This window comes from Amblyomma mixtum, chromosome 2 (assembly GCF_055824585.1).
Source record: "Amblyomma mixtum isolate Tamu chromosome 2, ASM5582458v1, whole genome shotgun sequence".
NCBI lineage: Eukaryota > Metazoa > Arthropoda > Arachnida > Ixodida > Ixodidae > Amblyomma > Amblyomma mixtum.
In genome coordinates, this window is record NC_143013.1 from 106,637,282 (window position 1) to 106,663,198 (window position 25,917).

Genomic DNA, 25,917 nt, shown 5'->3' on the forward strand with positions numbered 1-25,917 from the left:
ACGAGTGGTTCCCGTTTCGCCGTTCGCTTTTACTTTCTCCGCGGCCTCCCATCGAATAAGTTGCGCAAGGCCGCGAAACCTCGCTCGGAAAAACACCGCTCCCTATGTCCCCTGTGACCAAGTGAACGACTTCTCGAGGGCGATCTAGACCGCGGACACACAACCACCGAGCGGGCATGACGCGACATATTCGTACGTCACGGTGACGTACCGTCGCGCGATACCCCCACCGAGCCGGCGAGCACACGAGGCGCACCAAGTGCACAGAAATACGTAAACGAAACTTGGCTGAGCATTTGGCACGCTCGCCAGCGGCGGTCTCACCTGAAAGCCTCGCACGAAGTGGTCGTAACTGAGCACTAAATGCTGCGGGTTGACCAGCCGAAAGCGGCCGAGGATGGGGAAGAGCACGGACAGGCCGAACCAGTAGCGTGTAAACACCGGCAGGCTGCGGAACCAGTCGGCGATCTCCGTCATGCTGATGCCGGCGAGTCGGACACGGCGTCCGCACTGACGAGGCCCCGAGTTCAGAACCCGCTGCTAGAACGACGTGTACTTTCGAGCGCCCGGAGCGCCGCGCGTGCGGCCATTGAAGATGTCGATCTCCTTGGCGTCGTGGCCGTACAGTAGAGCCGTAGAGCTGGGGGCCAAGCCGACCTTGTCGTGTCAGAAGTAAAATATCCTCGTGAGAGATGTAGCTCAAAATACCTACACCCACTGAACAGATCCAAATGCGATACTGCGAGGAACTTCGCACCTTCGCTGGCTGCTGAAGATAATGGCAAGAAGCACAAAAATAAAGGCACTCAGGTGCTAAATATATAAAAATTTTAATTCAAAGTTGGCACTAAACGTACAACTTTTAACGTTTTAACAGAGTTTTAATGCATAAGAGTTTGCAAGATATAAAATTTTTACACGTTTATTAAAGTATTTAAAGCAATAGTAGCCGCCAGGTGGTGCACACTACTATTTCTGCACAACCCTCGCTTGTTCCACTAAAGTCTATAACGTACTACAAGTGCTTATTTCTCTATTAGCACTTTAAAGTCCACGAAAATGGCGCTTTCCAGTGGCAGCAGAACTTGCATGTCTCTGCTGCGGGTATCTCGATTGTTCAGTGCCCTGAGGCCGTCTTTGGCGGCCCGGGGCCTGCGCTCGGATGCGACGCGCATGAAGCCGCTGGCGAGCGTCGCTGCGGAACAGGCCCGGCCGCTGCCAGTCGTCGAAGGCAGCGTGGTCTCGTCGGACGAGGTCGAAGAGACGCGGCGCGTGCTGGGACTTGTGAACACGCAGATTGCCGAAAACAGGACAGGCCGTCTCTTCGCGGTCGTCACCATACACGGGAAGCAATTCAAAGTCACCCCCGAAGACCTGATACTCGTGCAGGCGGACATGCCGGTCGACATAGGGGACTCGCTGCGTCTCGAAAAGGTTACCACCACTAGCTCTGCACTGTTTCGAGCATGAAGTCAGGCTGTGCTGTGGATTCGTGGGTACAGAGATGTGTAATGCATGCAAGAAAACGGATGACTTCCTCATGTAGCACAGCTGTACTTGCATGTGTGAGTTTGTGCGCCAGTGTGTGTGTGTGTGCGTGCGTGCGTGATGTTTCTGGCATGTTTTGGACGCGATATCTGCTAAATTTATGTTTGAGTACGTTACGCTTGAGTATATTACATGTCTCACAGCGCGTAACTGTGTGTATATGGGAGGAGATTAATGTAATTATTTACAAAATACAGCAGCCCGAAGGCCAAGCAGAGTGACGTTACGACAGATCTGCAACGAAACGCTGCACTGTACAGGTGCGGCCAGAATAATACGGAGCGCAGGAAGGGTCGCGGAGCAGCGGAAACGTGCTTATGCGCGCTGCCTAGCAGTGGCGACAGGAACTATCTTAATTTGGACGCGGCGAGATGGCGCCGGTAGCACGGACCCACTTTTTCCGCAGGCCTATCAACATCACAGCATATAGCATGCAATCCCTTGCTCTACGATCGCCTGATAATCTGGTGACAGCGTCATGCGCTTCGTTGCCTCGTTTCTTGTATCGAGGAGCGGCGAGCGCTGTAAACGGGCGCAAGACGGCCGTTTTGGCATTACGTGTCATCTCGTCCCTTCAGTGATAACGGCAGGGTTGCAGCAAAGAGGGGGGCTCGGCGGCAGGCACTCTCGCTGCGCTCGGATAGCCAGGGGTGTCTTTGCTGTGCTGATAGGTGGCGCTTAGATGCAGTTTCTGCTAGCTTGGTCGCCTTTCGCGTGCTCCGTATTATTCTGGCCGCACCTGTACATCGAGAGCTTGAACTTCCTTATTGACAGTAAATTAATGCCAGCCTAGGAGCGGAAGTTGGGCTTCTTGCTGTGTGCAAATGAAGAACTCGCTGGTTCTTGACTTTTCAACCATTTTACCGGCAACTTCCCAGGTGCTGATGGTTGGCGCCCGAGACTTCACCCTCCTGGGGCGGCCACTGCTCGACCGAGGCCTGGTGCGTGTCGACGCCACTGTCGTGGAGAAGACGCTGTCCCAGACGAAGCGAAACTTTGTTTTCATCAAGCGTACCCGCTACGACAGGCACTACTTCTACCGGTACCCGTACACTATACTGCGCATCAACTCCATCGAGCTGCTGCGTGACATCAACGCGCCAACAGAGGGGCAAGCCGAGTCGCGACAGCGTTCCGCCTACTGAGTAGCATGTTATCTCGGCCCATATATACTAAGAAGGTAGTGTCATTCCCCCTTTCCTTCCCGTGTGCTCCTGGAATCCCCCATGCCATTTTTGCTTGTGAGCGCACCAATAAGGGTGAAATTTTTTTAGTTTGCATAAAAATGCTGAACTTTGCCATGGTTTTGCATCTTGATTATAATAAGTTTTTGTTGTGAACCTTCATTCTATTCATTGGGCAGTCATTCATGCAGTTGCTTGTGCAATCATCGACGACTCAAGCATATCTCTCATATGCGCTGAACTTTTGATTCTTCGCATGGCGACACTGGGTTATTCTCCATCTCACAAGTTGTTTGCAGCGCTGGGAAGGCATTCCTGCGTGCCCCCCAATCTGCGACTGGTGGCTCCATCCCTGAAAATTAAAGAGCACCAGTGTCTAGCTGCTGTTTGGAGGCGACTCGACCAACTTGGCAAATACCATGTTTATTAATGGTGGCGCACCACTTCGCAATGAGCCTCCTCAATGCTGTGTTCGTGTGGACTTTCTCTACTAATTTAACAAATGAAAACGCTCGCTGTACTTTCAAGGCACCATCCTTAACTACCTTTTCAATTACTGCAATAATTCTTTTAAAAATAGTCCCAGTGCTGCTCAGATATCTTGAATGACTATTTGTTGACTTCCTTGGCCCTGGTTAGACAAGAGAGCTCTACCTTCCACAGTGCTGCAAATAACTTGTGAAGTATAGTAATAGAGAAAATACACATTTAGTGGCTCAGCCTTCTTGGTATCAAACTTGCACTAAAATCGCTGGGTAAGTTTTCAGAGCACCGCATTCTTTTTCTCCGCCCCGCCAAGCTTGGAAGAAACATGGCTGCTGTGGCCCAATGCTGCCTATACAGTGAACACCAATGTTTACAGGGACTTTCCATGGAGCAGCAGATATCCAAAGCCTCTGGGCTTCCCTCTAGGATCTGTATACATTCACAAGGTGCTGCTTCACTGAGTTAGGAAAACTATTGGTGCTGTTTTTCTGAGCATCTGTTCACGAGATCTCCGCAGTTCACTGTGCCAACTATGCTGTTGTTTATCACTTTGGTAACAACGCTGCAAAGGTAGATGCACAGGGAACCGTAGATGCAATTGTAGTGCAGGGAATGTCTGGCAGGGTCAGCCATTAAGCTTCCAAATACCATAGTGGGGAGAATTGCAGTACTGTGAAAATTTTTCCAGTGACTCTAACTTTAATGCAACGCCAAGAGACGGAACCCAGACTTACAGCTAGGCTAGATATAGAAAGAAAAACTGAGTAGCAGAAATGGTGTTGCCATCTGTCTCAACTAGCACCTGGAAAGACTCTGCAGTCCAGTTGCCTACCGGCAGATGTTGCTTCCATTGCTTCCTTTCATGAAACTTGGTTCTTTTGGCTCAGCATGGTGTATTTTACATTATTTTATAAAAAGATAGGAAGGCAAATGCTGTTACCTTAGCTTGGAATTGAAAACAAATCCAATCACCTGTTGCCACCTCTTCGCAAAATTGCACTATAACAAGCCTGCAGTTAAGGAGAGACTAGCATGATATACTTATTTTGCTCAATGGTACAGCAATCATTATAGGTATGGCATGTAGCAGTTGTTGCCACACAAGATGTGCTATATTGCAGAGAAGGCGACCATACAATTTGTGGGAAAGGGGTGCAAGCAATTCATTCTAAGATGCAGTCTATTCTTACACAGACTTTTATTTAGGTTAGATGTTCATGACTGATTGCAGTCATTCATTGGCTCGGACCTAATAGCATAAAGAAAACATAAAAATGACATGATACAAATTCAACAGTCGTTTACCTTTGTGGCGATGCCAATTTCAGTGACAGCTGTGAAATACTGATGCCAGCTCGAGTGTTCTGTTACTCTGTCTAGAGGTGGGAGGGCAGGGGTGTAGGTCAGGCGTGAAAGGCTTAGTTAGGGAGGATGTGGAGCCACAGTGTTGACGGTGTTGTAGCTGAGTTCATTGAATCAGTCACGGTGTGTGACCGATTTGGCAGCATGTTGCCATGACATCAGTGTGTTTCTACCATTGAACATGGTGTGCTTCACCCATTTTGTGTCTCTTCCTCTCCACCTCACTATCATTTGTCTTACGACGACAGTATGTAACCAGGAAATGTAGCTTTACCGACTGTTGCTGTAAATGTACAGGGTGTTCCTCCAATATGAATTGGAACAAAGTTTTGGCATTCATTTAATGACTACTCCATAATTATGTTAGAAAGCACACTTTTCTCCTCTTTTCTAAATATTTTTCCTCTTGGCTTAAATATCCAAATGTCATTTTCAGCTTTAGTTGAAAAATGACCAAACCAGTAGTCTTTTTTTGGGCTAACTGGTTGTTCTCTTTCATTTTGGAAGGACCTGTACATAGTTTTCAAGACCACTGGAGCCTCGTCAAGTGTTGCTTTTAAGTTGCATGAATGCTTATGATTGAGCGATTGTACCGATTGGCTGTTGTCAGTTCTTTGTAGCATGGGTGAGGCAGCCAAAAACGACCATGTGTGTCATTTCCTCCTGGAAATTTAGGTGTTGCACAGAAAGCGTTGTGTGATACATTAAATGTGAAAAGCGCTTGACATGTGTTTCTTCCAGGTACTAGAGCGTGCCTGAAAGATGTGGCTTAGATGTAGAGGATGTAAATATGCGTTATGTGTCATAAAGAAGTGAGCTGTTATTAATTCTTGTTTCGTTTTTGGTGCGTCTCTTGTCTGTGGAGTTCTTAATCCTCTGGCCAAAAGAATTTGTGAATAAGTTGTTCATTACCCTGGACAAATGCTGCATGTACACTTGTGCGTTGTAGATAGATGATGGAACACGGTTTTGAGTCCAAACTGCACGGATGCATTATATAAACTTTAACAGAATCACTTTGCCTGCCTATTAGCTTTACAGTACTTTGTGATGAACTATCGAAGAGTTCACTTTCGATATTTATAAGGTGTTCCACCTTAGATGAGCTAAGAGCTCGTAAATGTTCAAAGGAGGTGAACAGGATATCCCTTGTCCGCCTCATTTCCAGGCTACAGCGAGACGCCTGTGAATGTTTTACTTATATAGTGTAATAATGTAGTTTGCTCTTACCACCACATATGTACAGTCGGGGACAAAAGTCTCCGGACCACGTGCTCCTCAAACGAAGCTTATAGCTCTGCTATCGGACAGTGGCTGGAGACCACACTTGTGGAGATGAAAGAACAAAAATTGAACTTTTACCTCCACAAGTATGGTCTCCAGCCGCCGAATAATAGCAGAGCTACCGGCTTCGTTAGAGGAACACGTGGTCCGGAGACTTTTGTCCCCGACTGTAAGTCATGGCAGGGGAGCGACTAATAAAAGGTGCCCTGCTACAGCTGACAAAGCCCTGAACACGCATTTTTACACCTTTTGTACGTTGCAGCCATTGTAAAAGATTTGGATGAAATCATGTGGCTTCCTACTGCTGTTCATATGATGTTTTGCAAGCCGTTTAATATAGATTGGTTTATGGGGTTTAACATCCCAAAGCTACTCGGGCTATGAGGGACGCCGTAGTGGAGGGCTCCGGAAATTTCGACCACCTGGGGTTCTTTAACGTGCACTGACATCGCACAGTAGACGGGCCTCTAGAATTTCCCCTCCATCAAAATTCGACCGCCGCGGGAACCCGCGTCTTTTGGGTCAGCAGCCAAGCACCATAACCAGTGAGCCACCACGGTGGCCTGGGGGTTCAATGGGGTTTAGAAATCCTGCTGGTCGGGCGGGAGTGGTCTTTCGTCGCTGACAATGTCGGCAGGTTTTTGTTATATAGCACCACGCAGGAATGACACAACAAGGAACGATTTATTCAGGCAGCTCCTTTTATAGCCCGCCGGTGGGGTGACGTTGTGATCACGTGGTCATGCCAAGGTTTGCCGACGACGCATCATCTCTCCCCCCTTAAAGAGACAAGCGTACAGGTGGCCGTCGCTGTCTGGTTGATCTTCGCAAACCAGGCGGGCCAGTTTCCGTCCCGGATGCTTCTGGGCTATCTTGCGACGTGGTTGGAGCGTCGTCCGCAGGTTCCCGCTTGCCAACTTCTCCAGGGGCTCTGTCTTCTGATTCAGTCCGACGTCTCAGTTGGTCCAAGTGCCGCCGCTGAAGACCTTGCTCCGAGTCAACGGAGACCATCCTGGAGCCCTGTTGACCATGCACTACTCCTGGAATCCACCTGCGACCTGCTCCGAAATTGCGCATCCAGACCGGTTCTCCCACATCCACTTTAGTCGCACCTACTCTTGGCTGGCTTTCTGCCGACTTCTCACCGGGCGTGATGCAGTCCATCTTTGTTCTTATCTGGTAGCCGAATAAGTGTTCCGCGGGCGACTTGCCATCCTTAACAGGCGTTCGGCGATATCGGAACAAAAACCGAGCTATACGCATTTCCAGGTCTTTTCCAGGGTTTTTCTTTAGCCCTTCCTTGAGCGTGCGCACAGCTCTTTCGGCTAAACCATTCGATTGTGGGTGATAAGGGGCTGTTGTGAGTTGCTTTACGTTGTTTCGTGCCAGAAACTCGCGAAAAACGGCGCCCACAAATTGTGGACCGTTATCTGAAACGAAGGTTTTTGGAAGGCCGAAACGTGCAAATATTGACCGTAGTGCGTCCACCGTTGTTTGCGATGTGGCAATTTTCATTGGAATTGCTTCTATCCATTTTGTTTCAGAGTCTACGACGACCAATACCATATGTCCGTCCATTGGGCCTGCGAAATCTGCGTGTAGTCTGCTCCATCTTTCCCCGGTTGCTGGCCACGCCAAAGGTATCTGTGCTGGTGGCATCGCAGCGGCCTGTGCACAAATAGAGCATGATTTCACCAGTCGCTCTATGTCAGAATCCAGACCCGGGTACCAAAACAGCGTTCTCGCCGTGCTTTTCATGGATGTCATACCAGGGTGCGTCTCATGGAGCAGCCCCAACAAACGCTTTGCCGCCGCCATAGGTAGAACAATGCGATGTCCCCAGTACACCAAATTGTGGCTCACGGTTAGCTCTGTTCTTCTGTTGAAGTACGCCCGGAGATGCTCAAGATCCTGCGGTAGATACGGTGGCCATCCGTCGTCAATCCACCTTTTGACCTGTTGAAGAGTGGCGTCTCGGTTTGTCATTTGTTCAACCTCCCGGGCGCCGACCGCTGTTTCCTCAAGACACTGGGCATACAAAACGTACTCGTCGGCAGCGACATCCCGCGGCTCCGTAACCGGCAATGGCAAGCGACTGAGGGCGTCTGCATTGGAATTCTCGCTGCCCTTGCGGTACTGCAATGTGTAGTTGTAGTTGCCAAGGAACAAGGCCCAGCGCTGGATTCTCGCAGCCGCCATCGGTGGTATTGGTTTGCCTGGATTGAATAAACCAGTAAGAGGCTTGTGGTCGGTTACTAACACGAACCGATGTCCATACAAGTAGTCCTTGAACCGTGCGACGCCGAACACCAGTGCTAGCGCTTCTTTTTCTAACTGAGAGTAGTTACGCTCTGCCTTTGTGAGTGTCCTGGACCGGAATCCGATGGGGTAGTCAACACCGTTCACACGGTGGGACAAAACGGCCCCAATGCCTACTGGTGACGCATCGCACTCGAGCCGCAGTGGCTTATCCGGGTCGAAATGAGCAAGGAACTTGGAAGCCACAATTGCCTGCTTAACTTTCTGAACAGCTTTTTCTTGTTCCTTGTTCCACTCCCACCTGGCCCCTTTAGCTAGGAGGGCGTACAGCGGAGCCAGCACAGTGGCCAGATTGGGCAAGAACTTGCCGTAATAATTTACAAGTCCGAGAAAAGCTTTCAGCTCACTCACTGAAGTAGGTTCTGGGGCTTCGATAACAGCCTTGATGTTATCGTCCTTTGGTCGCAGACCCTTAGCATCGATCCGATGGCCGAGAAAAGTGACTTCGTCTTGCCGGAATTTGCACTTATCCTTGTGCAGTCGGAGACCGTACTCCCGCAGGCGCTGCAGCACCCTCTTCAGCCTTGATACATCGTCCTTTTTTTCACCGATGATAATATCATCCAGGTACACCTGCACTCCTGGAATATCGCCCAGCAGCGCGTCCATCCGCCTCTGGAATATAGCTGGAGCAGAACTTATGCCAAAAGGTAATCGGTTGAAACAGAAGAGACCTTTCTGAGTGTTCAGCACTGCTATCTTTTTGGCATCCGTGTCTAAAGGTAGCTGGTTGTAGGCTTGGCGCAAGTCCAACGTCGTAAATACTTCTCCGCCATTTAGCTTAGCAAAAATGTCGTCCACTCGAGGCAACGGGTACTGTTCCATCACTGTGGCTGCATTCACTGTCATACGAAAGTCTCCGCACACTCGGAGAGACCCATCGCCCTTTAAAACGGGTACCACTGGTGTTGCCCATTCGGCGGTTTTCACAGGCGCCAGGACATCTTGCGCAACCAGTTGGTCCAGCGCTTCCGACATCTTGTCCCTCAAAGCGTAGGGAACCGTACGGGCCTTAAAAAACTTTGGACACGCATTCTCTTTCAGCTGCAATGTCACCGGTGGTCCCTTGCATACGCCGAGTCCTGGAGCAAACACGTCAGCATATTCGTTGAGCAGCTCTTGCAGTTCCGTGCTGTGAGCTTTTATCTCGACTGGTTGCACACTCGCGACCACACGCGACAGCATTGCCACCCCAGCCTCGTTGAATGCCTTGATTGTGTCTCTGCCGCACAAAGATGGTCCGACGCTGTCGACCACTATGACCGTACCCGGAATGCCTTTCCCGTCGCATGTAGCCGTCATACTGAGCTGCCCGACAACTGGAAGTTCGCCCAAGAGGCAGGATAGCTTAAGCTGTGATTTGCGCAACGGCGGCCACAGCGCCTCGTACTTCCGGAACGTCGTTACGGAGATGACACTCACGGGTGATCCTGTGTCCACCAGCATAGTAAGAGGGACGTTATTCCAATTAATGTCCTTGTAAATTGGCCGAACCTTGCGGATGCTGGCTTCTTGGTGGAGAACCGCTGCAATAGTGTACAGGGCTTCGCTGTCGTCCGAGCTCGTGTCCCCTGCTGCTGCCATTGCGTAGGAGCCCTGGCGTCGTTGGCCTCCCGGGTGCGATGCGTGCCGAAGGAAACCTGTGCTGGACTGGCACATTCGGCGCAGGTGTCCTCGTTTGCCGCACCGGTAGCACACCGCGTGAAGGTGTTTGCATTCCCCCTCGGTGTGCGACTCGCCACCACACCTGCCACACGTATCGCACTTCTCCAGCCTTGGGCGCGGCTTCGATAAACGGCTCTTTTGACGGGCAAAATGTACCTCTCCTGGCTCTGAAGAGTGCATGCTTTTGGCGTTCTGGGAGGCTTTCTGTGCCGAGACAACAAAGTCTTCCGCCTCTTCTAGTGTAAGCTTCCGTTGAGTCAGTAAATGTCGCCGGACGTCTTCATCTTGCACACCGCACACAATTCTGTCCCGTAACATGCGCTCCAGTGACGTTCCGAAGTTGCACTTCTCCGCCAGCCGCCTAATTTCCGCAATGAAGTCCTGGGCAGACTCCCCGTCTTTTTGCGAGCGCCTGAAGAAAGCATAACTTGCAGCGATCTCGTTAACTTGCGGAGCGTAGTGGTCCTCCAAATGCTGGACGACTTCTTCGTAACTCAGCTCATTCACTTGTTTTGGATGACACCGCCCCTGCACCACTCGCACCGCACTGTCTGTGAGCGAAGCTATGAGCAGCGCTCGCTTCTTCGTTGGTTCCGCGATGCTATGGGCTTCGAAGTAAGCCTCCAGCCGAACACGATACGTAGGCCACGTACCTTCTGCATCCGTGAATTCCGGTGGCCGCCCGGCACTCATTCTTGCGCACGTAAGTTCGCCTAGCGCCGGCGCGCTATCTCGTCGCCACTGTTATATAGCACCACGCAGGAATGACACAACAAGAAGGAACGATTTATTCAGGCAGCTCCTTTTATAGCCCGCCGGTGGGGTGACGTTGTGATCACGTGGTCATGCCAAGGTTTGCCGACGACGCATCAGTTTTCACAGTCAGAGCCAGTAATACTTGTCTTGAATGCGGCGGAGGGTGCGAGAAAACCTGAGTTATCAAGCTGTCGGCTCGTCATCTGAAGCCTGAAGAACTTTGCGCAGGCTTGACTTGCTGGTACAACAACGGGGTAGGCTGTTTTGTTCGCTGTGTAGTTCTTTTTCATGAGGACATCATTCTGTACACTGAATGAAGACAATTCTCACTTGAATGAGGCGTGGAGTGAAGAAACCTTGCCTTCCAAGTACTCGATGAGGCGTTTTAGGTCGGGGTCTGAGTGTTGCTGCTGTGCAAATGAGCTGGAGCTGATGGGTCCCAGGAAGGCGTCCTCATCGTCTTCCGGCGACGGTGTGTCTACAGGGGCTCGTGACAGGCAGTCGGCGGCAGAGTGCTTGCGTCCGGCTTTGTTAACGACATGCTGTCAAACTCCTGGAGGCGCAGGCTCCATCGAGAGAGGCGGCCGGAGGGGTCCTTCAAACCGGCAATCCAGCACAGTGCCTGGTGGTTGCTGACCACTGAACGGTCGTCCGTACAGGTAGGGGCGGAATTTCGATATAGCCCAGATGATGGCAAGGCACTCCTTCTCAGTTGTCGAATAGTTAGTCTCGGCTTTGGACAGGGAACAGCTAGCATATGCGATTACCTTCTCCAGTTCGCCAGTTTTCTGAACGAAGACGGCGCCTAGGCCAACGCCGGTTGCGTCGGTGTGAATTTTAGTCTCGACGTTGTCATCGAAGTGCGCGAGGATCGATGGGGACTGTAAACGACACTGAAGTTCCTTGAAAGCTTCCGCTTGTGGTGCTTTCCATTTAAATGGTACGTCTGCTTTGTCAGGAGGGTCAGAGGCTCGGCGATGGGCGAAAAGTTCTTGACAAATCGTCGGTAATATGCGCATAGTCCCAGAAATCTGCGCGCAGCTTTCTTACCGGCCGGCGGTGGAAACAGTGCGATAGCGGCTGTTTTCTGCGGGTTTGGGCGTACTCCCTCCTTGCTAACGATGTGGCCTAGAAACAGCAGCTCTTAGGCAGAGTGGCACTTCCTTGCTTTCAAAGTTATGTCCGATTACTTGATTGCCCCTAGTACTGTTCGAAGCCTTTTTAGGTGCTCTTCAAAGTTCGAGGCGAAGACAACGACGTCATCTAAATATACCAGACAGGTCTGCCACTTGAGGCCTGCTAGCACTGTATCCATTACTCACCGAAATGTCGCTAATGCGGAACAGAGACCAAACGGCTTCGCCTTGAACTCGAACGGGCCGTCTGGGGTGATGAATGCAGTCTTCTCGAGATCTTTTTCGTCGACCTCAATTTGCCAGTAGCCGCTCTTGAGGTCCATCGATGAGAAATAATTGGCGTTGCCGAGCCGGTCCAGTGTGTCGTCAGTGCGGCGAAAGGGGTAGACGTCCTTCTTTCTTATATTGTTCAAGCGTCGGTAATCAACGCAGAATCGAAGGGCGCTGTTTTTCTTCCTCCATAGAACAACCGATGCAGCCCAGGGGCTTTTTGAAGGCTGTATGACGTCGTCACGAAGCATTCCTTCCACTTGGTCCCGGATGGCTTTGTCGTTCTCACAGCGATACACGGTAGGGGCTTTGGCGGAGAGGTCGGACGTTCTGGTCTGTTATAATGCGATGCTTGGCAATCGTCGTTTGTCGGACCTTCGGCGCTGACGAGAAACATTCGCTGTAGCTTCGAAGCAGATTGCGGATCTCTTCTTGTCTGTTCCGAGGCAGGGCTGGACTGATATCGAAAGTTGGCGAGTTCTCTTGGTCAGGCAGATCATCTGCGGATGGATCAGAAAGGGCGGAGTCTCGTACGTCGGATATTTCGTCGAAGAAAACAATCGTCGTTCCTTTGTTAACGTGCCGGTATTCTTCGCTGAAGTTAGTCGGCAATACTTCGGCTTGGTCATTGCGGAAATGTGCGATGCCAATTCCTCGGTCTAGCAACAATTTCGTGCTCCCCTCGATGATGGCTTCAATGTTATTGAATTCCGTGGCGACTACGGTGGCGATGGCGCTTTAGCAGAATGGGAAGCTCACTTGTTCCTCCGGGACACAGGGCAACGTGATGTTCCAGAGTTCTCACCGAAGGGATGGCCTCGTTCGTCGAAAGCGTGATCAGCTTGGATCGTAGGTCGATGATCGCCTGGGCTCTAGGGGGGCTCGGTGGTTGTGCAGCCACACAGCCTAACCCTTTCGCCTTCATCATGCAGATTTTTCTGTTCATAGTTCGCGTGGCCATCCCCGCCCTGCTGTCTGCGCGCCCTGTAACCGCAGTGCTTCCCACGCATGCCGATGCCAGAAACATAAACAGCCCCTGCTGCAACCCTGTAGTCATCATCTCGCCATTTCCCGGAACGCCCCTCGGGCAGCACTGTGTATCTACAACAGCAACAGAGTTAACGGCCTCATCTTCAGAGCCCGCAGTGCACACGCAGAAGAGGTCGCGATTGCTCTCGCGGTCTCACGTTCCGATTCAAAATACTTAATCACCGACGGCCTGTCGGAACATCGAACAAGGCTGCACTCCCTTCCTAGCCTATCGAATCTACCAAAATTTCATACGGGATACGGACCCCGCACACCGTTACCTTATACGAGTGTATTGGCCCCTGCTCATCAGGGGTTGGCTGGAAACGGGGCAGCAGACGCAGTCGCCCGCGAACTCTCTCGCCGTTCTGTTTTCTCCTCCTCACCCGATCAGGAACCCCATTTTAATCCGGTCTTTACCTTCAAATATATTACAACCTACTGTCAATATAGTCATCGCCTTTACCCTCGTCCATGTAAAGGCCTCAATAAGGCGGCTGAAAGGCTCCTTCTCCGCCTTCTCACCAATACATTGCTGTGCCCGGCAGCACTAAAACACTTTGACTCCTCCTTTAGCGGCAGCTGCCCGCACTGTGGAGCGGTGTCTTCTGACATCTATCACATGGTGTGGGCCTGCCCCTCCAACCCGGCTATTTCCCCCATCCCCAACCCGGGAGGACTGGGAGGCGGTCCTGCTCGGCTGCCACCACTTACAGGCCCAACAAACCTTAGCGGGCGCGACCGGGCAGCGGCCACCGCCACTGGGGTCCCAAACTAGGGACCTCCACCTAGTGTTTTTAAGGATCGGCCCCTTACGGGCTGATCCAAACATACCTCCTGTCCCTTCTTAATAGTTTTCACCACCACCACCACCACCCACCGTCGTAGACGCGCACGGAAACAAGGTATGTGTGCGACTGACTGTTTGTTTGCATTCCTGACCATCCTCACAAGTTTCATTTGAGGCGTGTCAAGCATTACGGCATGTCCCTCTGACTGGGAGCTAGCTCACAGAATGTGATCGCGATCAAACAGCGAGGTGGTTTTGCTTGCAGTGCAGCCTTGTGAATCTGAAGGATAGGCTTATGTTGCGATGGAGCAGAGAGAGAGAGAGAAAACTTTATTGTCGGAAAAGAAGGGTTCCTGGACGCTTAGCAGAAGGGCCAGGTGGCCGTTAGCTGATAGCTGGCGGCGACCTCTTCGGCGCGCTCGATGGCTCCTGCCTGGACGGCGGGGTCCGAGCTGCGCAAAAATAGATGGGGAAAGGGTACACGAGAGGTGATGCAGGCTTAAAGAACGCTAATTCGCGAATAAGTTCGTTGAAACCTTTTGTACGTGCATTGCATTCGCCGTTCTGTGCTTGAATTACGACTAGGCATGATTGCACAAACTATTTTCCATCATGATGTAAAAAATAGCGCACAGGGAACACAAGAGACGAAAAGTAAACGACGCAGACAAGCGCTAACTCGCAACTGAAGTTTATTGCTGACGCGCGCAATATAAGGTAGTCACTTAAAAACATAAAACAAAAACAACCACAAACAGTCCCTCCTCGAAAGACCAAGTCAGAGGAAAAAATTGAAATTGAAGCATCAGGCGCCACTCATCGCTGTGGAAGATCAGTTAAAAAACCGTTATCAAAAAAGGAATTCAATGCAACGCTGAGGCTAAAAAATCGATTTCACAGTCTGCCAAGTTAACAGAGGGCTCACTGATACACGGATTCCGACATTTCCTAATATGGTGTGCCTCCATTATCTCGCGTACACGCTGATCTCGATGTCTGAAAAGTATGACGGTACTAGAAAAAATCGGTTTGCAAATTTTCCCCTTCTGCTCTTCTTTTTTGCTACATTCCCGGCAATGCTCAGGAAGATTGCCATAATGATCTTTTAGGGAGTTACGGTGTTCAACAAGCCTAACGTTGAGGCATCGCCCCGTTTGTCCTACATAGACAGCTCCGCAGGACAACGGTAGTTTGTACACTACACCCAAGCTGCAGGGAACAAACGGGGCGCGGTGCCTAACGGTGCATCCGCGCTTTTTTCGCTTATCTCCAACACCTTCCTGCCTGTTCCGTATCTGAGAGCATAAACTGCTCAGCTTGCTTGGCCCGGAAAAAACCACCTGGACGCCGTAGCGGCTCCCTACATTCTTTAACCCATGTGCCATTCTATGCACGTAGGGCACCACGCCGACTTTATGCCGCTCCCTTTCAACGTCTTGGGATTTTTGTGCCCTTTTAATCCAACGCACTAGTTTGCCGCACGTCATCGAGATGACATGCATGGGATACCCTGATTCCTTGAGCCTGTTCACCTGAGCAGAGACGCTCTTTTGGAAGGAGTGAATGCACGATTTGGTGATGGCTGCCTTAATGCAGGACGTCGCGATACCATTCTTCACGATATTCTTCACGAATAAACTTCAGTTGCGAGTTAGCGCTTGTCTGCGTCGTTTACTTTCCGTCCCTTGTGTTCCCTGTGCGCTATTTTTTACATCATGAACGTAATCCAACTTGCCCAACTTTCCGCTTTGCTACTTTCCATCATCGTGCGAAGGGGTAGTACATGGCACGGAGGTCAAAACACTTGTCTAGAGCACCCGAGCTGCGTTTTCTACGCTACAGAAGCGGCTGCCAAAGCCAAGGCGGCTATTAAATCGGGAAAGGCGATCATATCCCACGACTGCAGCGTCCTATGCTCAAATCCAGCCCGTTTCGAAAGGTAGTACCGCCTATTGACGCCTTGGTACGCGTCCAGAGCGCGCAGCTGGGATGGGCTCCGCAAATTGGACCACGTGGGGTGCTTTAACGTGCACTGACATCGCACAGTACACGGGCCTCTAGAATTTCGCCTCCATCGAAATTCGACCGCCGCGGCCGGGATCGAACCCGCGTCTTTCGGGTCAGCAGCCGAGCGCCGTGACCACTAAGCCACCGCGGCGGCTAAAAACAATGGTTCCACAAGAATCATTCCGGATGCTACAGAAATCAGGTGCCAGTCAGCTATAGTTCACTAGACCTATAATCTGCAACATTTTCCACATACAAGTCGACGAATACGTTCAAAGGCATGATACGAATTTCACCTGATGGTGCAATAACCAGATTCTTTACCTTTTCCCTTTGAAGCGCGGTTGAGGTGTCCCCCGAGTTGTGAGACAGTTACTGCCCACTTTCCACAAAAAAACAATTTTCGTATTAAAGTAGCGGCGCAACCGTTCGTCGTGCACCGTTGCGGTGCGGGTGGTGTCAGGCGATTTCACTTTGCATATAGCATAGGTCTCTTAGGCTGTAGTCTCGCTCCATACAGCTATTCGAACTGAGTGTCCGAGTGCTTCACTCGGACCTCTATTGAATCAGCATTTGGGGAATAAAGGCGGAATCCATAAAAAAAAATTGGCTGAAGGCTTAGCTTGGTTAAGCCTGGCTGATTGCGAAAGCAATAACACCTGGCTGCGCTTGGTCCTGCTGGTAGTTGGACATGGTTTCCCGTATAGTGCAACTCTGGTCACGACTTGGTTCTGCTAATATAGTTACCTGTACGGACTCACTCTGGACACAACATGGGTCTACTGTAAATGTGCTTTATTTATTCCGATGAACACGCTTTGGTGATCCGTAAAGAAATGGCTTTTGACTCTGAACTTGTAGATGCACCCGCAGCAAGCCGGCGTGCTCGCCATTCTGCAGCATACGCACGTTCCTTCGCCAACCATTGTTCCCTTTCTACGTATGTTTCTTCGGCACGGCGCCGTCGCTTGGCCGCGGCCCACCGTTCCAGCCTCGCCTTGTACGCATCCTCTGACAGCACAGCACTGCGAGGAGCACAGCCGCAGCCCCGTTTTATCCCAGTCTAGCGAGCGCCCTCACTCGGCAGCTGCGCCGGAGCGAAGGATGAGCCTCCATGGATGAGACGAGTTGGGCCCCCAGCTCTCCTCTTGTTGCGACGTCACGTGGTCACGTGGTAGCGTGCCGCAGCTGCGCCGGAGCGAAGGATGAACCTCCATCGATGGCAGAAAAGTGCAAGCAGTATTGCTTTCGAAATAAAACGAAGATAACCAAAAAGTGGCTGTGGTTTGACCAATGGCCACCCCGAGTAGAATTGCGGAAGCAACGGCGCGGCAATCGCAGCGGCGGCAGCACCTCTGCGTCACCCGCGTAGCGGAGGAGCCGGCGGTGGCCCCAGCGCCGCAGCTCTGCGCCGTGTGGCGTCACTTCTGGAGAATGCACTTCTGGCACAGCGGCGACGGCACCTCTGAGTCACGCGCGCAGCGGAGGAGTCGGCGGCGGCTCCGCGCTGCTCTGAAGTCACTCGCGCATGCGCAGTTGGGGCTCTCCTGGGCTCCACGAAATCGCTCACACCTAGCGTAGTGTTGCTTCAGTAACAAAAATAAACCAAAACTGGTTCATAGAAAACGGTTCAGTAGAACCACAAACGCCGAGCAGTGAAAGGTTTGTTGTCTGTACTCGAAAATTCGGTTTCACATGAATTATATATAGTAGGGTGCCGCATGACACAGGAAAGTGAGAACATTTCGCTGTGGGCAATTCTACAGTGTCCAGTGTCAAATATGCCATCTGCATTCGACGCTGTCTAGAACACATCCTCTGCCATCTTGATAGGGCCCCGCTGACGGTGTTTTCATGCTGCAGGCCGTCAGGTGACCCACACACTGAGCAACCGCTGGAAAGCTCAACATGCCCACCGTGTTCTTGGAAGGATGAATGCTGCCGAGAGGAAACTAATCATGAACACGCCCAAGAGCCCCGCAGCTCTCAAACAAGACCAATCAACGGTGCGTCTGATGACGACCCATCACGACTATTGCATACCTGCGAATCTAAAAGACGTCCTGCAATTATGCGAGGGCCATTTCAACCTGACCTCGATGCCTACCGACCGTCTCAGTGAGAAACTAACATGAAAAGTTTTTCTCAGGGTGATACGAGGAGTTCTTGCTTGAGTAAGGCACCTAAAAAGATGCTGTGTTCTGCTTTTCCTGTAGAGCTTTACCGTCACCAAGTGCCATGTTAAAGGGGCATTCGATTTAGCTTTTCTATTCACAAGTGGCAGTTCGCGGGCGTGGACAAATGCCTCCAAAGGAGCACCTCCAGCCAATGGCGTCGGCTGATTCTCAGGACGTCGTATTGCTTGTTATCACTCTGTAGTTTTATAAAAGCAGTCAAAGCAGAAATCTAGGCTAGTTGGTTGTGAATCATATAAACGCAAGACTAGCGCTTAAGATTGTTATTACTCTGTAGTTTTAGAAAAGCAGTCAAAGCAGAAATCTAGGCTAGTTGGTTGTGAATCATATAAACGCAAGACTAGCGCTTAAGATTGTTATCACTCTGTGGTTTTAGAAAAGCAGTCAAAGCAGAAATCTAGGCTAGTTGGTTCTGAATGATATAAACGCAAGACTAGCGCTTAAGACGATAACATAGAGAAAGAATCAGATTGGTGAAAAGCTTGAAGATCCACTGCCCGTACCAGCTCGGCCGTGCTTATGATAGTGTTCCGTATTGATGTCAATAGCAAGACTTCGATACAGCCCGACACGCTATGGTCACACCCTCCAGCTAGTATTTATTAAGTGGTCTACAGTGGCACACGCATTCCAGAAATGATAACTACAGCAACAACGCAAAAGTCTGCAATAACAAGCACGCTTCACACACAAAGTATTTGAAAAACCTAGAAAACCTAACGTCCAGCTGTTGGCATTCTTCCTACCACTTGCGTTTGGAACGTGAGTGTGGTTACGGTAGATGCTCCTTGTGCTAAGTCCCAGTAGTGGCCAGATGCGGCGGTGTTGCTAGCAGGCCTATAGGCTACCCACGATGTCAAGTCAGGAGGTTGGCCACGCTCTTGGAATTACCACTGCCTGCGTTGCTTGCTAATTGGGCATTTCTAACTTGTGCCTTCAAATAGGCGGGGGCAAAGCTTTCTGAGAGCCTGTTCTGGTTGCTTTCTACCTCGGCTGGCATTGTGTGTCCAACGTGCTCATCTCTGTAAGGCTTCAAGCACAGCTTGGATGGCAGTTTGTATGCAGGGGACGATGGTTTGGCTAAGACGCACTGTGGGCCCCGGTCACTCTGACTCACACGTTGTGGAGAGCTGCGAGTACTTCCACGCGTCGAGCCTAGTGATGCCTGCTGCTGTAAGGAGCAAGCGCGCTTCCAGGCCATATCCACTGTTGGCAGCTTGCAGTTGATAGGTTCAGATTTCACAGAAGTCTGGAGCTTGGCAGCACTACTGAAAATGTCACGGCCCCCTTTGGCTTCCATCATACGCTTAATACCTAGCTTCCATTTTAAAATGGATGGTTGAGGGCTGGCTGGGAGCTTATCCTCGTTGGTCTCTGGCATGGCGCGTCCCAGGAGCCTATCCCTGTAGGGCTTCATGCGCAGCTTCGGTGGCAGTTTGAATGCAGGTGGTGCAGAACAAGCTGAGGCGGGTTCTGTGGAGCTGTCACTCTGATTGGCATGTTGTATGGAGTTAAGAGTGTTTTCTTGCATCGAGTGCGTCGGCGCCTGCTGTTGCGAGGGCAGAGCTTCGCTGCCGGAACGAAGATAGCTTGGCACAGGTAGCCCTTGCGCCAGCGCTTCGCTTTCGGTGTAGTAGTTGCCTCGCCAGAACAGGAGCCGTTCTTTTCTCGTCACTTCACGTCCGCGTAGTTCTGCTTCCTGTTTGCACGTGCCGTATGGGGATGCAGAATATCGCTGCATAGTTTCGTAGAACTTTGCATGTGTAGCTTCTAACAGCCTCGGTTGCGACCTGGGCTTTGCTTCCAATAAGTCCATCAGTGGCTTCTCGGCTGGCAGCTCTGCCCCGTTAGACGTTGACTCAGCCGTGGCGCATTCCTCATCTGACTGCTCAAACGTGGACAACTGCATCCTCGTGAGCATCTTGGGGCGGTATGTTCGCTGCAGTCCTTGACTTCGTACACGGAAAAGCGGTTGACTAAGCGGTACCTCCACTGTTTTGGCGCTACAAGAACGACTTCCGGCACTACTTGCCCAGGTAACGTGGCAAGAATCTCTAAACCCAAGTAAAGTGGACTGCTTACTTTTAGGACTGCCATCCTCTGTGTCCAAAGTCTTTTCAACAGGTGATGACCGGAGTGTAGCGTTCGCGAAGCAAGGTCTCTCAACGGCGGTCACCTTGTTTTGAAGCCGGCGTCTTCTCGTTGGCAGCAACGGGTATTGCTGCTGGTCTGCAAGTGCTTTGCTCCCGGGGGTCAGACTTGAACACTCTGTGTCCGCGGGTGCTGTCATGGAGGCAGCGGTATGCTGCGAGGCGAAGACTGTGGCAGCTTGAGCATGGGTGCAGTGTGCTAGCGATGGTCCGGCGTCATCGTGTTGCTGCTGCTGCTGAAGCAGCAGCGCGGCAGCTTTTCTGCGCTGCCACATGAGCTTGGAGGCTTGCGAACGCTGGGGATTAACCGGTCGGACCACTTTGCGCTGGCAAGGCCTCCACTCAGCATCCTCGGCAGCGGACTGCTCGCTGCTGCTGCTGCTGCGTTCGCGTTGCTTCCCATTCTGCGGTTCGTTGTAGGGCAGTTCGGGCAGCTCCATCCTTCACGCCCCTCTGCAGATGGCACGCAGAGGTAGTGCTTGGAAGAAGGTCAGGAGGGAAGCAGCGACGTCGCAGCCGACTGTGGACCTACGGAGCTGGCAAAGACGCTCGCCTGGTACAGTAAGGGGTACACTCCTGGATGTCGTACCCTGCTAGCAACTATGACGTACAGCAGGGTCATCAGGTGGGCGGCCCCGCGTCGATCGAGGGTTCGCCACGAACGCGCGAGCTCGCGCGCTGTCCACGTTGTTTCGTTTTCTTCTTCATACCTGCTAATCAGCCGGAGTATACCTGAGCTCGAACCCGGCCATGGCGGCCGTTTTTCGATGGAGGCGAAACACAAAACGCGTCCGTGCGCTGTGCGATGTCAGGGCACGTTAAAATCCCGGAAATTATTCCCCAGCCCTCTTTCTGTCTTTCCTCTTTTACTCGAACCTTCCTCCCTTTCCTTACAGCGCGGTTCGGGTGTCCACCGAGATGTGAGACAACTACTGATTTTTCAGGTCCCACGAGATGTGAGAAGACGCATCACTGTGCACCCCATTCCGCGGAATATGCATCCCGCATATAACATCGAGAGGAGGAAAGCAAGCGGGGAAGCCCTGCAGAAGAAATGGGACAAGCAAACTAACACCCTTCGCATGCATGGTGGTGGTGAAAAACATTTATAATGCAATAAATATTTACAGAGAGGTGATTGGGGTAGGCCCTATTGGCCCTTTCCCCTAACAAAACAATACTAGGTGGAGCCCCTATTCCGGGGCCCCATTGGCAAGCAACGCCGCCCGCGTCCGGTGAACCAAGGCCTTTTGGGTCTTTAGGTCCTGACAGCCGAGCAGGGCCGCCTCCCAGTCCTCTCTGGTGGGGTTGGGGTTGGGGGGGATAGATGGGTTTGATTGACGCAGCAGGACCAAAGAATGGAGTCATGACTATTGTGGTCTCAACGCCTTCAGGGTCGATGGTGAACTGCGCCTCGGTGAAAACATCTAACCCCACTCACGCAGAGGAGGCAGTTATTGCATTATCTGTAGCATCTAACCCGAACGCCGTTGTGCTGACTAATTCCCAGAATGCCTGTCGCAACCTCAATAACGGATTAATTCACACGTCAGGGTTGTCATTGCTGACTAAGCATCCACCCAACCAAGCCTCAGTCATCTGGTTTCCCGGTCACCTGGAACTACCAGGGGGAAACGAAGCCGCTCACAGGCATGCCCGAGCTCTTCTATACCGGGCGTCTCCCCCTGATGACCATGAAGGGTGCCGCGACCTAATGGGTTTAGCAGTGTATGCTGACAATCTCGCGCCATACAGAACGGCCAGAAAGGAGTACCCAACACCACACAAATCCCTCAATAAGTTAGAAGAGAACACCCTTAGGAGACTACAAACCAACACCTAACACCAGCAAAGTTACACCAGTGGTACCCTACACTATACTCTCCGCAGTGCCCACACTGTGGAGAGGTAGCTAACCTCTACCGTATGGCGTGCGCATGCCAATTTAATCTCTTAGTTTACCCCATTCCAAACCCCTCGGAGGAGCAGTGGGAGGCTATTCTGCTCAGCCATGATCCTGACCGTCAACACTGGCTGGTGGGGAGGGCCAGCGCAGCAGCAGCAGCCAGTGGACTACCGGACTAGGCGGCCCACCCACATGTTCTAAGAATATTGAACAAATAAAGATGTTTTTAATCAATCAATCAACCCTCGAAAAGCAATTTCCCAATTTCGAAATATGGGGGTAGAGACTGAGCGGGGAGCATCGTCATGTCGCAGGAAGTCCGAAGCCAGAAGGCGCCTGCCTTGTAGTTGCCGCCGCGGTGGCTCAGTGGTTATGGTGCTCGGCTGCTGACCCGAAAGACGCGGGTTCGATCCCGGCCGCGGCGGTGGAATTTCTTTGGAGGAGAAATTCTAGAGGCCCGTGTACTGTGCGATGTCAGTGCACGTTAAAGAACCACAGGTGGTCGAAATTTCCGGAGCCCTCCACTACGGCGTCTCTCATAGCCTTAGTCGCTTTGGGACGTTAAACCCTATAAACCAACCAACCAGCCTGCCTTGTAGAGAATTCTCCTAATTTGATATCGGATGTTGGACGCGCGGATTATTTCCTGCAGTGGTGGCAAGGCAACAGAGCATTCAAGTGCAGGCACCCTGTAGTACCTTGGATTTTTTGAGCGCAGCTCTTTGGCGCCCGTTCCTGCGTTTCGCGGCGTCGCCGTCGCCGTTGTTCGTTGTAACCAGCAGTGGACACCCGATTTAAGCTGCGATAATAATGGAACGGGAGCTTGGAAAGCAAAGGAAAAGCACATAACTGCCCTCTTGGAACAGTGGACACATCAGTCATGCTTTAGTGACACATGGCCGCTGCATGCGTTGACATTGACAACGTTGTGTCATTTTAAGGAAAGGAAGCGCGATAACTGGCTCCCTGGGTCAGTGGATGCCTGAATCGCGCTTATAGGTACGTGAGGTGATGAGAGCGAGATAAGGGCTACAGGCATTGACAACGTTGTGCCAGAAACGCGGCGCTGAAGCCATAGGCCGTCGGCGTTCGTTGTGTTCATTGGCGTTGGCGTTGACAACGTTTTACACTCCTATCATTCTTAGGAAAGGAAGTGCGCATAACTGGCCCCCTGGGTCAGCGGACGCCTGAATCGCGCTTATAGGTACGTGGGGTGATGAGAAAGATGAGCGCTGCATGCGTTAGCGCTGACAACGGTGCGCGAACTTTCGCGATCAACCATTAACTGCCACCTGCCAGGGTGTCAGGGTAGGTGGTTAAAACTCTTATTTGGTAGAATTGAGTTTGGGAGCTACAGAGTGGCCCCGCTACATGGTCGGCGTCCCTAGTCCGGGACACCGCATTACGAGGCCCCGTCTCTCGCCAGTTTCACCAGTACCCTGCTCGGCTGCCACGACTTACACCCTGGCAGATGGCAGTTAATGTTTGATCGCGAGAGTTCGGTCACCGTTGTCATGCGTGGGTGGCCGCGCCAGGGCGGCGGCCACCGCCACTGGGGTCCCATGCTGGGGACCTCCACCTAGTTCTTGTAAGGATCGGACCCTTACGGGCTGATCCAAGCATATCTTCTGTCCCTTCTAAATAAATGTTTTCACCACCACCAGAGCCCTTTGGGACTCAAGCGAGGAGCAGTTGAGGAGGGCAGCCTCCCATGCCTCTCCGGACGGGGTAGGGGAGGGGGGAGGTGGGGATTTTGATTACATGAGCACACCATGTGGAAGATATCACAGGTCTCCCCACAGTGCGGGCATCGCCCATCCATGTAGGGATCATAATGTTGGATGATTGCAGGATCAAATAGAGTACCTGTCTGCAGGCGCCTTAAAGTTCGCTCCTCCGCCTTACTCAGCCCCTTTGCAGGGGCCGGGAAAAGGCGGTAGTTGTCGCTATAATGCGTAATTATTTCCCTGAACCGCAGCTGCGGCTGGTTAGTCTCCGAGCCAGAAGAGCAGGGAGGAGGAGCCCGGTGAGTAAGCGCTCGGGCCGCCGCGTCAGCGGCCTCATTACCTCGTAAATGAGCGCTGCATGCGTTTTGCGCTGACAACGGTGAGCGAACTCTCGCAATCAACCATTATACTGTCATCTGCCAGGGTGGCAGGGTGGGTGGGGACCTTAATGTATACATATAAAGACAAACACGAATTTCATACCACTTATGCGGGAGAACATCCCGTTCCTCTCGCTCGTAACGCCTCCCACGGCTGTGACAACCACTCGAAATACTTGCACAGACCCGTCTTTGAGAACCAGGCATTAATGCAGCAAGTCGAGCATATATATACATCTATTTCTCCGACCACAAAGCTTCCTTCATGACAATCAAGAACTGTTAGTGGAGTATTTCTATTGTGCTTGAAGTCGACACACATCCCATACCGCCGGTCCGCACCATCCGCGTTCTGGGTATGTTAATACAGAACAACACGCAAAACTCGGAGGCCATTCAGCGCCTCCGCACCACAGCTAATCAGATCAACGGCCTTATCCGCCGCATCAGCACCCGCCGCAGAGGTATGAAGGAGGATGACCTCTGTCGGCTCACGCAAGCTTTCCTCATTAGCAGGATAGTCTACTCCTACCCCTACTATCACCTCCGCCGGAAGGACGAGGAAGCTGTGAACAGCATTATACGTTCAGCGTACAAAGCGGCACTGGGGCTACCTCAGTACGCCAGCACACAGCACCTCCTCCAACTCGGCATCTACAACACGCTCACAGAACTCATAGAGGCACACAAGACCGCCCAACTCCACCGCCTCTCCCGCACTAAACACGGGCGGCTCATACTTGACCGTCTCAACATCAACCCCATAGGCGACGTCCACCCCACGACGCCCATTCCGATAGGGGTCTATAGCCGCCTAGTTATAAAACCAATCCCCAAAAACATGCTACCTGGTCGCCATGATACGCGCCGTCAGCTGAAAGCCCAAGCACTAGATGCCACATACCTTGCCGACGAACACGCAATATACGTAGATGCTGCACAGCAAAGTGCAAACACATACGTGGCTTGTGCAACCACGCCACAGTCTACTCTCGTCACCGCCGCCACAGTACTAGCTCACTCTCCGACAGCGGCAGAAGAAACCGCCATCGCGCTGGCCATCGCTGACCCACGTACGCGCACAGTCCTAAGCGACTCCAAAAGAGCGATACAAAATTACTCGGCAGGTTTTATCTGCCACCCCGCTGCACGCATCCTTCGCGGCTGCACTCTCGACCATAAGATCAACCTGGTCTGGGTACCCGCCCACGCGGGAAACTCTGGAAACGAAGGGGTCGACCGACTAGCCCGAGGACTAACCAACCGGGCGGCCGGCCCCACGGATCCAGACGCTCTTGCCGAGGCTCCCCAGACCTTTGCCGAAATTACCAACCTCTACAGAGAGATGAGACGCCAGTTCCCGCCTCCACACCCCGACTTGAATCGAGCGCAAGCCAGCTTGCTCCGCAGGTTGCAGACGCACTCCATCCTTAGCCATTCTAGACTTTCACTCATCACAGGCGGGGAATATGACCCCGTCTGCCAAAATTGTTACCAGGGAGAAATCGCCACCCAGGCACACATCCTCTGGGGTTGCGCGGGAAATCCGCCCCCTCGAACCTTACTGCCAGCTCCCTCCGAAGAAGGATGGAACCAACTCCTCAAAAGGCCAGACAAGAGCATCCAACTGGCACTCATTTCGTGGGCCCAGGAAGTCGCCCCCACCTGGGTGCCACACCAAGCCCACCTGCCCTAAATCCCTCCAATCTATGGCAATAAAGTT

General features: G+C 51.9%; 3 protein-coding genes across 3 annotated transcripts in view; 1 reads left to right on the forward strand and 2 right to left on the reverse strand.

Moving 5' to 3' along the window:
* Positions 1-627, reverse strand: part of Der-1 (derlin 1) — a 36,381-nt gene extending 35,754 nt beyond the window's left edge. Inside the window, exon 1 of the mRNA XM_089572328.1 lies at positions 325-627. Coding sequence (XP_089428454.1) covers positions 325-477 — 153 coding nt within the window. The 5' untranslated portion in view covers positions 478-627. The remainder of the gene's footprint in view (positions 1-324) is intronic.
* Positions 628-1,029: 402 nt separating this feature from the next.
* On the forward strand, positions 1,030-5,407 carry mRpL21 (mitochondrial ribosomal protein L21). The gene is made up of 2 exons (XM_089572329.1): positions 1,030-1,434; positions 2,427-5,407. Exons 1-2 carry the CDS (start codon positions 1,060-1,062, stop codon positions 2,691-2,693), a joined length of 642 nt encoding a protein of 213 aa, XP_089428455.1. The 5' UTR covers positions 1,030-1,059; the 3' UTR covers positions 2,694-5,407.
* Positions 5,408-18,614: 13,207 nt separating this feature from the next.
* On the reverse strand, positions 18,615-20,942 carry LOC149360465 (uncharacterized). The gene has a single exon (XM_089569289.1). The coding sequence runs from the start codon at positions 20,619-20,621 to the stop codon at positions 18,888-18,890; it is 1,734 nt and encodes a 577-aa protein (XP_089425415.1). The 5' UTR covers positions 20,622-20,942; the 3' UTR covers positions 18,615-18,887.
* Between the last annotated feature and the right edge of the window lie 4,975 nt (positions 20,943-25,917).